General features: G+C 43.4%; 1 protein-coding gene across 1 annotated transcript in view; it reads right to left on the bottom strand.

Annotated features, from left to right (window-relative positions):
* LOC118371459 (tumor necrosis factor alpha-induced protein 2-like) overlaps positions 1-15,450 on the bottom strand; it is a 37,677-nt gene extending 22,227 nt beyond the window's left edge. The window contains exons 1-3 of the mRNA XM_052471337.1: positions 15,263-15,450; positions 9,240-9,405; positions 1,112-1,291 (exon numbers count right to left, since the gene is read on the bottom strand). Of these exons, the coding sequence (XP_052327297.1) occupies positions 1,112-1,291; positions 9,240-9,393 (334 nt within the window). The 5' untranslated portion in view covers positions 9,394-9,405; positions 15,263-15,450. The remainder of the gene's footprint in view (positions 1-1,111; positions 1,292-9,239; positions 9,406-15,262) is intronic.
* Between the last annotated feature and the right edge of the window lie 419 nt (positions 15,451-15,869).

Genomic DNA, 15,869 nt, shown 5'->3' on the forward strand with positions numbered 1-15,869 from the left:
CCAGAAAGACTCAAAGATTGAATTGCTGCCAATGTGTCACGACTTCTGCCGAAGTTGGTCCCTCTCCTTGTTCGGGCGGCATTCGGTGGTCGACGTCACCGGCTTTCTAGTCACCACCGATCCATGTTTCATTTTCCATTTGTTTTGTCTTCATTATACACACCTGGTTTCCATTCCATAATCAATGTTCCTTATTTAACCCTCTGGCTTCCCTTTCTGTTTTGTGAGTGATTGTCATTGTCATGTGGGTTCGTTCTTTGTGCTCTGGATATTTGTGTTTTTCCTTGTTGGAACATTTCTTACATTTTGAGTAAATTCAGATGATGACTCATACCTGTGTCCTGCCCCTGACTCCGCTTATCCATTCACCTAATCGCTGACACAATGGTGCTTCTACAAACTATTGACTCACGGGTTTGAATACTTCTGTAAAATGAGATATTTCTGTATTTTGTTTTCAATAAATGTGATTTTTTTTTTCTCTCAAAAAACAAGATTCCATTTTGTAATTATGGGGTAATGTGTGAGAAATAAATACATATTTAGGCAATTTTGAATTCAGGCAGTAACACAACAAAATGTGGAATAAGTCAAGTGTCACGAACCTCGCTGAAGAGGGTGCCTCTTCCTGTTTGGGCGGGGCTCGGCGGTCGTCGTCACCGGCCTATTAGCTGCCATCGATTCCTTTTCCGTTTGTGTTGGTTAGTGGTTAATTGGGTACACCTGTTTTGTATTAGGGTTTGTTTGTAGGGTATTTAAGGGCACTAGGCCCGCTGGGTATTTTGTGCGGGCTTGTTTATTGTTACTCTGTGTTTGATGGTGTGATTTGTTTTCTTATCTTTATTCTCTGGTCTATTTTGTCCTGTTGTTTTGGACTGGCAACCTATATACGCCCTGTGTGTTGGCGTGATTTTTTTCGGTTGCACCGGTGTAATACATTTGATAAACGACAGACCCCTCCCTGCTCTCTGCGCCTGATTCCATCCACCACTCATAGTTATTCGTAACATCAAGGACTATGAATAGTTTCTGAAAACGCTGTAAATTATACACACATCAGATAGAATGCTGAAGACAAATTCTGACCAATTAATACTGTAGTTAAATGTACCTGTTTGAGGAGGATTGCTCTCCACTATGGGTTTGGGGCTCCGTCGCACAAAGCCTGGTATTTTTGGCATTTTCAGTTTATGCCTAAACTTCCCATGTACTGTTTTGGGACTGCCCTGCATTGCAGGCGATAGATTAACCATTTCTGCCACCAGGTCGGGTCCAAGCACACCCACTTCCTCTGTAAAAAAAAACAACATATTTTGTACAGTCGTCAATATTTTATCTATATAAAAACCTATCATGGCATTGCACTATTTTTTTCTATCGCCTATTATCAATCCGCAACCTCTTACCATTACCATACCATCTTACCATTCATTGTTGCACGGGTAAAGGTCGGTATACAAACTGGATATGAAGTTATAGGCTACAATAGTGGGTTAAACATAATAACAAAAGGTAACACTATTAACACACAGCTGTGGGAATGATATGACCGCAGGTGCGCATGTTGCGCAAGAGAGCCAGTGTTATGTCATAAGGCATAAGGCTGATATCTGAGTGGGAGTGACTAATAAAATCAATGGCGGGCCCCCTGGAGGTCAGAGTCCCTAGGAACCTAACCCTGTGTGCCAGATCGCTATTCGGCCATGATTACTACAAGTTTAGATTGCTGGCTAGATTAATTTACCAATTAAAAAAATTGTTAGGCGACATGTTAATCAAATCAAATCAAATAGTATTTGTCACATGCTCCGAATACAACAGGTGTAAACCTTACCGTGAAATGCTTACTTACAAGCCCTTAACCAACAATACAGTTCAAGAAATAGTGAACAAAATATGTACTAAATAAACTAAAGTACAAATAGTCAAATAAAAATAACAATAACGGGGTTATATACAGGGGGTACCGGTACCGAGTCAATGTGGAGGCTATATACAGGGGGTACCGGTACCGAGTCAATGTGGAGGTTATATACAGGGGGTACCGGTACAGAGTCAATGTGGAGACTATATACAGGGGGTACTGGTACCGAGTCAATGTGGAGGCTCTATACAGGGGGTACCGGTACCGAGTCAATGTGGAGGCTATATACAGGGGTACCGGTACCGAGTCAGTGTGGAGGTTATATACAGGGGGTACCGGTACAGAGTCAATGTGGAGGCTATATACAGGGGGTACCGGTACCGAGTCAATGTGGAGGCTATATACAGGGGGTACCGGTACAGAGTCAATGTGGAGGCTCTATACAGGGGGTACCGGTACCGAGTCAATGTGGAGGCTATATACAGGGGGTACCGGTACCGAGTCAGTGTGGAGATTATATACAGGGGGTACCGGTACCGAGTCAATGTGGAGGCTATATACAGGGGGTACAGGTACAGAGTCAATATGGAGGCTATATACAGGGGGTACCGGTACCGAGTCAATGTGGAGGCTATATACAGGGGGTACCGGTACCGAGTCAATGTGGAGGCTATATACAGGGGGTACCGGTACCGAGTCAATGTGGAGGCTATATACAGGGGGTACCGGTACCGAGTCAATGTGGAGGCTATATACAGGGGGTACCGGTACCGAGTCAATGTGGAGGCTGTATACAGGGGGTACCGGTACCGAGTCAATGTGGAGGCTATATACAGGGGGTACCGGTACCGAGTCAATGTGGAGGCTATATACAGGGGGTACCGGTACCGAGTCAATGTGGAGGCTATATACAGGGGGTACCGGTACCGAGTCAATGTGGAGGCTATATACAGGGGTACCGGTACCGAGTCAATGTGGAGGCTATATACAGGGGGTACCGGTACCGAGTCAATGTGGAGGCTATATACAGGGGGTACCGGTACAGAGTCAATGTGGAGGCTATATACAGGGTGTACCGGTACCGAGTCAATGTGGAGGATATATACAGGGGGTACCGGTACCGAGTCAATGTGGAGGATATATACAGGGGGTACCGGTACCGAGTCAATGTGGAGGCTATATACAGGGGTACCGGTACCGAGTCAATGTGGAGGCTATATACAGGGGTACCGGTACCGAGTCAATGTGGAGGCTATATACAGGGGGTACCGGTACCGAGTCAGTGTGGAGGTTATATACAGGGGGTACCGGTACCAAGTCAATGTGGAGGCTATATACAGGGGGTACAGGTACAGAGTCAATGTGGAGGCTATATACAGGGGGTACCGGTACCGAGTCAATGTGGAGGCTATATACAGGGGGTACCGGTACAGAGTCAATGTGGAGGCTATATACAGGGGGTACCTGTACAGAGTCAATATGGAGGCTTTATACAGGGGGTACCGGTACCGAGTCAATGTGGAGGCTATATACAGGGGGTACCGGTACCGAGTCAATGTGGAGGCTATATACAGGGGGTACCAGTACCGAGTCAATGTGGAGGCTTTATACAGGGGTACCGGTACCGAGTCAATGTGGAGGTTATATACAGGGGGTACCGGTACCGAGTCAATGTGGAGGCTATATACAGGGGGTACCGGTACCGAGTCAATGTGGAGGCTATATACAGGGGGTACCGGTACCGAGTCAATGTGGAGGCTATATACAGGGGGTACCGGTACCGTATCAATGTGGAGGCTATATACAGGGGGTACCTGTACAGAGTCAATGTGGAGGCTATATACAGGGGTACCGGTACCGAGTCAATGTGGAGGCTATATACAGGGGTACCGGTACAGAGTCAATGTGGAGGCTATATACAGGGGTACCGGTACCGAGTCAATGTGGAGGCTATATACAGGGGGTACCGGTACCGAGTCAATGTGGAGGCTATATACAGGGGGTACCGGTACAGAGTCAATGTGGAGGCTATATACAGGGGGTACCGGTACCGAGTCAATGTGGAGGCTATATACAGGGGGTACCGGTACCGTATCAATGTGGAGGCTATATACAGGGGGTACCTGTACAGAGTCAATGTGGAGGCTATATACAGGGGGTACCGGTACCGAGTCAATGTGGAGGCTATATACAGGGGTACCGGTACAGAGTCAATGTGGAGGCTATATACAGGGGGTACCGGTACCGAGTCAATGTGGAGGCTATATACAGGGGGTACCGGTACCGAGTCAATGTGGAGGCTGTATACAGGGGGTACCGGTACAGAGTCAATGTGGAGGCTATATACAGGGGGTACCGGTACAGAGTCAATGTGGAGGCTATATACAGGGGTACCGGTACCGAGTCAATGTGGAGACTATATACAGGGGGTACCGGTACAGAGTCAATGTGGAGGCTATATACAGGGGGTACCGGTACCGAGTCAGTGTGGAGGCTATATACAGGGGGTACCGGTACCGAGTCAATGTGGAGGCTATATACAGGGGGTACCGGTACCGAGTCAATGTGGAGGCTATATACAGGGGGTACCGGTACCGAGTCAATGTGGAGGCTATATACAGGGGGTACCGGTACAGAGTCAATGTGGAGGCTATATACAGGGGGTACCGGTACCGAGTCAATGTGGAGGCTATATACAGGGGGTACCGGTACAGAGTCAATGTGGAGGCTATATACAGGGGGTACCGGTACCGAGTCAATGTGGAGGCTATATACAGGGGGTACCGGTACCGAGTCAATGTGGAGGCTATATACAGGGGGTACCGGTACAGAGTCAATGTGGAGGCTATATACAGGGGGTACCGGTACCGAGTCAATGTGGAGGCTATATACAGGGGGTACCGGTACCGAGTCAATGTGGAGGCTATATACAGGGGGTACCAGTACAGAGTCAATGTGGAGGCTATATACAGGGGGTACCGGTACCGAGTCAATGTGGAGGCTATATACAGGGGGTACCGGTACAGAGTCAATGTGGAGGCTATATACAGGGGGTACCGGTACCGAGTCAATGTGGAGGCTATATACAGGGGTACCGGTACCGAGTCAATGTGGAGGCTGTATACAGGGGGTACCGGTACAGAGTCAATGTGGAGGCTATATACAGGGGTACCGGTACAGAGTCAATGTGGAGGCTATATACAGGGGTACCGGTACCGAGTCAATGTGGAGACTATATACAGGGGTACCGGTACCGAGTCAATGTGGAGGCTATACACAGGGGTACCAGTACCGAGTCAATGTGGAGGCTATATACAGGGGGTACCGGTACAGAGTCAATGTGGAGGCTATATACAGGGGGTACCGGTACAGAGTCAATGTGGAGGCTATATACAGGGGGTACCGGTACCGAGTCAATGTGCGGGGGTACAGCTTAGTCTAGTTATTTTGTACATGTAGGTAGGGGTAAAGTGACTATGCATAGATAATAAACAGTGAGTAGCAGCAGTGTAAAAACAAAGGGAGGGGAGGCGTGTCAACGTAAATTGTCCAGGTGGTCATTTGATTCATTGTTCAGTAGTCTTATGGCTTGGGGTAGAATCTGTTAAGGAGCCTTTTGGTCCTAGATTTGGCACTCCGGTGCCGCTTGCCGTGCGGTAGCAGAGAGAACAGTCTATGACTTGGGTGACTGGAGTCTTTGGCATCTTTTGGGGCCTTGCTCTGACACCGCCTCGCATATACAGATGAAGTTAGCAGTTTACATACATCTTAGCCAAATACATTTAAACTTAGTTCTTCACAATTCCTGACATTTAATCCTAGTAAAAATTCACTGTCTTAGGTCAGTTAGGATCACCACTTTATTTTAAGAATATGAAATGTCAGAATAATAGTAGAGAGAATGATTTATTTCAGCTTCTATTTCTTTCATCACATTCCCAGTGGGTCAGAAGTTTACATACACTCAATTAGTATTAGCATTGCCTTTAAATTGTTTAACTTGGGTCAAACATTTCGGGTAGCCTTCCACAGGCTTCCCATAATAAGTTGGGGGAATTTTGGCCCATTCCTCCTGACAGAGCTGGTGTAACTGAGTGTAACTGAGTCAGGCATCCTTGCTCGTACACGCTTTTTCAGTTCTGCCCACAAATTGTCGATGGGATTGAGGTCAGGGCTTTGTGATGGCCACTCCAATACCTTGACTTTGTTGTACTTAAGCCATTTTGCCACAACTTTGGAAGTATGCTTGGGGTCATTGTCCGTTTGGAAGATCCATTTTCAACCAAGCTTTAAATTCCTGACTGATGTTGTCTTGAGATGTTGCTTCAATATATCCACATAATTTTCCTCCCTCAAGGTGCCATCTATTTTGTGAAGTGCACCAGTCCCTCCTGCAGCAAAGCAAATCCGCAACATATTGCTGCTACCCCCATGCTTCATGGTTGGCATGGTGTTCTACGGCTTGCAAGCCTCCCCTTTATCCTCCAAACATAACGATCGTCATTATGGCCAAACAGTTCTTTTTTTTGTTTCATCAGACCAGAGGACATTTCTCCAAAAAGTACAATCTTTGTCCCCATGTGCAGTTGCAAACCGTAGTTTGGCTTTTTATGTCGGTTTTGGAGCAGTGGCTTCTTCCTTGCTGAGCGGCCTTTCAGGTTATGTTGATATTGGACTCGTTTTACTGTGGATTTAGATACTTTTGTACCTGTTTCCTCCACCATCTTCACAAGGTCCTTTGCTGTTGTTCTGGGATTGATTTGCACTTTTCGCATGAAAGTACGTTCATCTCTAGGAGACAGAACGCGTCTCCTTCCTGAGCGATATGACGGCTGCATGAACCCATGGTGTTTATACTTGCATACTTTTTTTTCTGAGGTCTTGGCTGATTTCTTTTGATTTTCCCATGATGCCAAGCAGAGGCACTGAGTTTGAAGGTAGGCCTTGAAATACATCCACAGGTACACCTCCATTTGACTCAAATGGTGTCAATTAGCCTATCAGATGCTTCTAAAGCCAAGACATCATTTTCTGACATTTTAAAGGCACAGTCAACTTCTGACCCACTGGAATTGTGATACAGTGAATTATAAGGGAAATAATCTGTTTGTAAACAATTGTTGGAAAAATTACTTGTGTCATGCACAAAGTAGATGTCCTAACGGACTTGGCAAAACTATAATTTGTTAACAAGAAATTTGTGGAGTGGTTGAAAAATTTGTTTTAATGACTCCAACCTAAGTGTATGTAAACCTCCGACTTCAACTGTAGGTCCTGGATGTCAGGAAGCTTGGCCCCAATGATGTACTGGGCCATACGCACCACCCTCTATAGCACCTTATGGTTAGATGCCGAGCAGTTCCCATACCAGGCATTGATGCAACCGGTCAGGATGCTCTTGATGGTGCAGCTGCAGAACTTTTTGAGGATCTGGGGACCCATGCCAAATCTTTTCAGTCTCCTCAGGGGGGAAAGGTGTTGTCGTGCCCTCTTTGCGACTGTCTTGGTGATGTGGACACCAAGGAAGTTGAAACTTTTTACCCGCTCCACTACAGCCCTGTCGATGTGAATGGGACTTCTTCAGGATCGGTGTCCCGTCCGTGGGATGGTTGAGCTAACGTAGGCTAATGTGATTCGACTGAGGTTGTAAGAAACAAAAGATCCCAGAACATAGACAAAAAAAATCCCAGAACATAGACATGTCTGACATGGGCAGAAATCTTAAATTCTTGTCATCTAACTGCACTGGCTAATTTACAGTAGCTATTACAGTGAAAGGATAACATGCTGTTGTTTGAGGAGAGTGCACAAGTATGAACCTGAAATGTATGAATAAACCAATTAAGCACATTTGGGCAGTCTTGATACAACATTTTGAATAGATATGCAATGGTTCATTGGATCACCAAAACTTTGCACATATAGTGCTGCCATCTAGTGGCCAAAGTCTAAATTACATATGGGTTAGAATAAACAATTTTGGCCTTTCTCTTGCATTTCTGTTCACATTTTTTTAAAGTTGTTTTTTTCTTTGTATTATCTTTTATCGGATCTAATGTGTTATGTTCTCCTACATTCATTTCACATTTCCACAAACTTCAAAAGTGTTTCCTTTCAAATGGTGTCAAGAATATGCAAATCCTTGCTTCAGGTCCTGAGCTACAGGCAGTTAGATTTGGGTATGTCATTTTCCTGTAGTCCACGATCAGCTCCTTTGTCTTGCTCACATTGAGCTGGAGGTTGTTGTCCTGGCACCACACTGCCAGGTCTTTGAGTGACTGTCAGTGACTGACATAAAAGGAGAGAAACTGTTGATGCACAACCAAATTTTGAAATTGCACCTTGTGTATTTTACTATTCTAATGCCCCGTACATACACATCGTGATGTATTTTGGGAGATTACAAAAAAAACTTTAATTCAATATAGGAGAAACATTTTGTTCAGGTTATAATAAAACATGATTTGTTTCGTAACTTTTTCCTCAACTTGTCTCTCTAAATTTCTAGCAAGTCAAACTAGCTTACAGAGCATTACCATCACAATAAACTAAAATGGAAGGCAACATTCATATAATTGGCTTAAATCACCCATGCAGTCTATTTAATTTAATCTTTAAATCATCACTGTGTCAAAAAAAAACATCACTGTGTGTGTATATTTCATGAATATACACTACCGTTCAAAAGTTTAGGGTCACTTAGAAATGTCCTTGTTTTTTAAAGAAAAGCACATTTTATGTCCATTAAAATAACATCAAGTTGATCAGAAATACAGTGTAGACATTGTTAGTATTGTAAATGACTACTGTAGCTGGAAACGGCTGATTACTTATGGAATATCTACATAGGAGTACAGAGGTCCAATATCAGCAACCATCACTCCTGTGTTCCAATGGCACGTTGTGTTAGTTAATCCAAGTTTATCATTTTAAAAGGCTAATTGATCATTAGAAAACCCTTTTGCAATTATGTTAGCACAGCTGAAAACTGTTGCTCTGATTAAAGAAGCAATAAAACTGAGAATCTGGAGCATCAGCATTTGTGGGTTCGATTACAGGCTCAAAATGGCCAGAAACAAATAACTTTCTTCTGAAACTCGTTAGTCTATTATTGTTCTGAGAAATGAAGGCTAATTAATTCCATTAGAGAAATTGCCAAGAAACTGAAGATCTCGTAAAATTCTGTGTACTACTCCCTTCACAGAACAGCACAAACTGGCTCTAACCAGAATAGAAAGCCTTCAATCGCAAGGAGCGCTGCGATACCACTCCGTTGCGGAGGGTCCCCGTTTAAATGACATCCGGTGAAACGTAACAGACTGCTCAGATGTCATGTGAATAAGGCATAATGTGAATGAAGTATAAGGCTATTTACCTGGGTTATCAACCCCAGTTTGAATGACATCATTCACTGTAAATCCACTTGGAGTTTCCTTGTCCCGCAGGTTGTTATGCTGGCTCAGGTCGGAGTACTCCTGCTCCGCGGAGTAGTTCATCTTCAGCTTGTTGTGGGTGTTACCGAAAGGCATGATTTCTTTCACCTGTGAGCAAGGATGAAACAATGTAATGTTAGTGGACGAAATACAGCAAATCAAATACCTTACACAGTTTAATAGGAAAAGGTTGAAATGCTTTTTTATACTGCATGAAATGTGACGCAGTGGTAGGCTATTTAGGTGTCACAGTATTGCTTCCGCCCCTCTCCTCGCCCCTACCTGGGCTCGAACCAGGGACCCTCTGCACACATCAACAACAGCCACCCACGAAGCATTGTTACCCATCGCTCCACAAAAGACACAACCCTTGCAGATTAAAGGGAACAATTACTTCAATTGAAACGCTTGAAACGCTATTAGCGCGCACCACCGCTAACTAGCTAGCCATTTCGCATCGGTTACATAGGCACCCCCAGTTTAAAGAAATAGTACAAATTTCATCATTTGCATCCCCATTCCTCAAGCCTCATGTCCACCAGATGCATCAAACTCAGTCATTCATTGTCATTGGAGCAGTCTGCAATGGTACATTGGGGATGCTGCATTCTGTGTACCGCACATTTTCAACTTGTGCGTTGCTTTACCTTGTGGTGATACAAACAGTAGTATACACACAGACTCCAACTAGCTAGATTTGAGGTAGTTGAAAAGCGAAGCAGCGTCAGGTCCTCAAAACAGACATGCTACTTTCCCTTATGGTATTATTTACAAAGTGTGAAACCAATGTGCCACAGATCAATCAAAACCTATGGGTTTGATGCTTTGTGTGTCAGAGTATACAGCAATTCTTGACACTTCTGCTGCCTGGAGAAAGGTTGGTGTAATGGTTTCTAATGTTTGTTTGCTTTTTTCTCTGTGTGTGTGTGTGTTTAATACTAGTTAATCATTTGAATATTTATTTCACAGTTTGCAGAGGATGATTGTAGAGGAAGTGGTGCAAACTGAGAGACAACCACATCAAGGGGCAGAGAAGGAGAGCAGTATGAGTGAGGCAGCAGCTGCAAACCATAGGCCATAGCGGTTTAGCCATATCATTTATTTTAATAAGCAATTCGTTAAGATGATGGCAAGAGGCTTTCTCAGTTTCGGTCTCATTGTAGAATGAAAGATAACTTGTCATCCACCAGCAGAGTTGGGAAGGTTACTTTCTAAATGTAATCCATTAGTTACTAGTTACTTTTAGATTACTTTCCCCTTAAGAGGCATTGGAAGAATACTAAAATGTATGTTACCAATTGAACGACATCTATTGTAGGATAAATTAATGTTAAAGTTTACATAGCTGGCCATATATGGATGTTACATTTTACTTTATGGGTTGGTTATGTAGGCTTCTTCTAACCCATCGCTTTCTACTACATATAATAATATGATTTTAAAAAACAAAGTCTATCAAGGGGCTGTGCTTTGGCAAAGTGGGTGGGGTTATATCCTTCCTGTTTGGCCCTGTCCGGGGGTGTCCTCGGATGGGGCCACAGTGCCTCCTGACCCCTCCTGTCTCAGCCTCCAGTATTTATGCTGCAGTAGTTTGTGTTGGGGGGCTAGGGTCAGTTTGTTATCTGGAGTACTTCTCCTGTCCTATTCGGTGTCCTGTGTGAATCTAAGTGTGCGTTCTCTAATTCTCTCCTTCTCTCTTTCTTTCTCTCTCTCGGAGGACCATGCCCCAGGACTACCTGACATGATGACTCCTTGCTGTCCCCAGTCCACCTGGCCGTGCTGCTGCTCCAGTTTCAACTGACCTGAGCTCTAGGACCGTGCCCCAGGACTACCTGACATGATGACTCCTTGCTGTCCCCAGTCCACCTGACCGTGCTGCTGCTCCAGTTTCAACTGTTCTGCCTTATTATTATTCGACCATGCTGGTTATGAACATCTTGGCCATGTTCTGTTATAATCTCCACCCGGCACAGCCAGAAGAGGACTGGCCACCCCACATAGCCTGCTTCCTCTCTAGGTTTCTTCCTAGGTTTTGGCCTTTCTAGGGAGTTTTTCCTAGCCATCGTGCTTCTACACCTGCATTGCTTGCTGTTTGGGGTTTTAGGCTGGGTTTCTGTACAGCACTTTGAGATATCAGCTGATGTACGAAGGGCTATATAAATACATTTGATTTGATTTGATCAGAACCTCAGACATTCCAATAAATGCTATACCCGTTGATCTTCAAGACTAGGACTTGGAAATATGGAAGTATAGATTAGCCAAATTGTTTCCCCTGAGTATGACCCCACTTATTAGCTAGCCCTACTCTGTTGTTTATGATTTTGTTATCATATGGAGGACTGATTGGGCTCATTGATTCGATTTGAAAAATAAATGCTGTGCTCATGGAATGGCATGCTTTGAGCACTACTGAAAAGTACTATTTACATGTGAACAATGAATGCCACATGCTTAATTTTCTAGAGGCCTATTGTCAAGTGTGCACCCTCTCCAGCCTCAAGGTCACCAGGCTGCTCGTTATGGCGCACACCTGTCACCATCGTTACGCGCACCTGTGCGTCATCAGACTCATTTGGATTCCATCACCTCCCTTATGTCATTCCCTTTGGTTCCTTATACAGACCTTATTGCTTGCCTGTGTGCTGTTAGTGTTTCTTGCTCTGTATTATGTTCCGGTTATTTTATTAAAACACTCCCTGAACTTGAGGACCGATTCTCAGCTCACTCGTTACAGAATAACGCCTCACCTAGGAGAGGCATCAGGGAGTCTTTATTATAAAAGACCATCTTCATATACCACCCCTGGCTTGTCACGACACAACTGATTGGCTCAAACACATTAAGGAGGAAATAAATTCCACAAATTGACGTTTAACAAGGCGCACCGTTTAATTGAAATGCATTCCAGGTGACTACCTCATGAAGCTGGTTGAGAGAATGCCAAGAGTGTGCAAAGCTGTCATCAAGAAAAAGGGTGGCTACTTTGAAGAATCTAAAATATATTTTGATTTCTTTAACACTTTTTTGGTTACTACATGATTCCATATGTGTTATTTCATAGTTTTGATGTCTTCACTATTATTCTACAATGTAGAAAATAATACAAATAAAGAGAAAATAGTAAAAATAAGAAAAAAACTGGAATGAGTAGGGGTGTCCAAACCTTTGACTGGTACTGTAATATATATAATTTATACACCCTAAAATGGATGCAGCAACAACAGGTTGTCCCTTTTAAGTCTATCAACAGTGTGTGAGTTTGAGCATGTGTCCATTAGGCCTATGGATTTATATATTTTAAACAGCATGTATTAGATTGAGCAATAAAAGCCCCACTTTTATTCCATAGGCTGGGATCTGCACTTTGCAGCTGCTGCTAGAGCCCAAGTGTTTATTAAAGTTGGATAATCTTTGGATGCTGACAGCAGTCGCACCATTGGAAGACATGGCTTGGATTTTAGTCTACAAAAGCCTATTCGTGCTCTTTTCCCGCGATCCATCAAATACATTTGGTGTGTCATCATAGTGGTCTCTGACTTGTGGTCAGACTCCCTCAGGTGGAACAAATTGAAATTTGCACATTTTTTCAATGCTGATTTGAATGTCATTGCGAAAACAGAGACGTGTCAAATATTTTCTTTCCCCAAACATCGTTTCTGAATTGAAAATGAATCCTCGAGGTAATCATCTAGTTTTCAAAAGTATATGTAATCTGATTACCCAAAAAAATCTGGTAATGTAACGGATTACAATTACACTTTGTTTTGTTGTAACGGATTGCATGTAATCCGTTACTACCAAACCCTGTCCACCAGTTCATCCAACAGTATTTATAGAAACAGCACCATTTTCTTTGTGAAGAACCATTGCAATCGACTATAGTGGATTATATATGACTAATATATAGATTACAATATATAGACTATATAGACCAAGTTCTCTCACGTCACCCCGCTCCTCCGCTCTCTCCACTGGCTTCCAGTTGAAGCTCGCATCCGCTACAAGACCATGGTGCTTGCCTACGGAGCTGTGAGGGGAACGGCACCTCAGTACCTCCAGGCTCTGATCAGGCCCTACACCCAAACAAGGGCACTGCGTTCATCCACCTCTGGCCTGCTCGCCTCCCTACCACTGAGGAAGTACAGTTCCCGCTCAGCCCAGTCAAAACTGTTCGCTGCTCTGGCCCCCCAATTGTGGAACAAACTCCCTCACGACGCCAGGACAGCGGAGTCAATCACCACCTTCCGGAGACACCTGAAACCCCACCTCTTTAAGGAATACCTAGGATAGGATAAAGTAACCCTTCTCACCCCCCTTAAAAGATTTATATGCACTATTGTAAAGTGGCTGTTCCACTGGATGTCATAAGGTGAATGCACCAATTTGTAAGTCGCTCTGGATAAGAGCGTCTGCTAAATGACTTAAATGTAAATGTAAATAACATTGATATAATAATGAAAGTAATAAGCATAATCATAATTATCAAGTTCAGCCTAATATTAACTTTAATTTAGAATTAAAAGTGTAGGCCTTGTAGTAGACAGATGATAAAAGCCATACAATGGTAGAAAACATTGAACAATATGACGTTTCAAATATTACTTTAAATGTATGTATTGGCTAGTCAAAAGGGTATATTCTAGCCATCCCATGAACATATGTCGAAAGCTACACATATTCATCTTCTTTGATGGTTCATCATCTTCCGTTTCTGTGACTGCACAGAAAACTAGCTCACGAGTTGGATTCGTTCAACGCATGCAACAACGCAAACCATCCTGGTCCCAGCAATTTGTTGCAGCTGCTGGGTCATTTATGAACATTTGAACATCTTGGCCACGTTCTGTTATAATCTCCACCCGGCACAGCCAAAAGAGGACTGGCCACCCCACATATGCTCTCTCTAATTCTCTCTTTCTTTCTCTCTCTCTCGGAGGACCTGAGCCCTAGGACAGTGCCCCAGGACTACCTGACATGATGGCTCCTTGCTGTCCCCATTCCACCTGACTGCTGCTGCTCCAGTTTCAACTGTTCTGCCTTATTATTATTCGACCATGCTGGTCATTTATGAACATTTGAACATCTTGGTCATGTTCTGTTATAATCTCTACCCGGCACAGCCAGAAGAGGACTGGCCACCCCACATAGCCCGGTTCCTCTCTAGGTTTCTTCCTAGGTTTTGGCCTTTCTAGGGAGTTTTTCCTAGCCACCGTGCTTTTACACCTGCATTGTTTGCTGTTTGGGGTTTTAGGCTGGGTTTCTGTACAGCACTTTGAGATATCAGCTGATGTACGAAGGGCTATATAAATAAATTTGATTTGATTTGATTTGCTTATTGCGTCACATTGATATTAATGGGTTTCCGCCGGATCGCAAACAATTGGTGGGAGTCTGTCTGTACGAGGCTTCATCGCCGAGATAGAACACACCCAACCTACCCTCGGTGTCCAAATCTAGCAACTGTCATTTTCTCTTGAATGTCAAAAATCTACAACATATAAATGGAATGCTTTATTTAAAATACATGCATTCAAATGTAGGCTAAAGTGCGAGTATATACTGTGCACCTTTGGTTGAAACCCTCGACTGCGTAGTCCTTACCTCGATGCAATACCTTGCAAATTGGACAGACTGCATGGTCATTGTCGATGTAAACTGCTATGGCAAACGTTAAATACAACCATTGTTCACACTAGATTGAGTCAGTTTTAACCAGGATAAAATATTTGACATGTCAATTCGATTTAATCATCCAGCATTTTGAAACCAAATCACTGACATTGCAAATCTAGATGCGCTTTCCCGAGATAGTCTAACATATTTATTTCAACCTAAATTCCAAATTTTTAGCCATTGTCATCATATATGTGCTAAATGCAAAGCACATTCGAGGCATTAAAACAATGACACAAATTATGCATTTACCTATTTCTACAAGTAAAACAATATATATATATCCTACCTATGACGTTTTTCTTTGGGAAAAAAACAAACAATTTATTTCGACCAGGAACGAGCACACCGAAGCTAATTCTGGTGTTAAGAATTAAGCGTCTTTGCTACTTTTTTTCTATTAATTCTATCGGAGAGGGAATATGCAATTGCATATAGCGATAGCGCAATATAACAGCCGAGACCTCTGATCACACACTGTTCTTGACAGTGTGTATTGGTCTCTCCCGAGTCCGTACGAGAGTTGTAGCGATGGGACAAGACTAACTACCAATTGGATACCACGAAATTGGGGAGAAACAAGAGGTACAAAAAAATAAACCATGGTGCTTTTCTTGAACGCTCTCGTGATTGACAGTAGTTGGAGAGAATTGTATGGTATCAGTGACGACAGTACATTTATCAGCCCTGGAATGGATAGTTATATGCTAATAGTAAGCCTGAATGTCTCCACGCACAGAACAACAAAAACCGTGGTAAAGACAGATTCAGGTAGGATATTCGCCTGTCGTTTTCCTTACGACCATCAACACAGTGACAAATCACATTTTTCAAATATCTTTTTTTTTTCAAATTTCAGCTCTTTAACCATTACTCCTAAAACGTTCAAAACTGTC

This window comes from Oncorhynchus keta, chromosome 19, assembly GCF_023373465.1.
Source record: "Oncorhynchus keta strain PuntledgeMale-10-30-2019 chromosome 19, Oket_V2, whole genome shotgun sequence".
In the NCBI taxonomy this organism is placed as follows: Eukaryota; Metazoa; Chordata; class Actinopteri; order Salmoniformes; family Salmonidae; genus Oncorhynchus; species Oncorhynchus keta.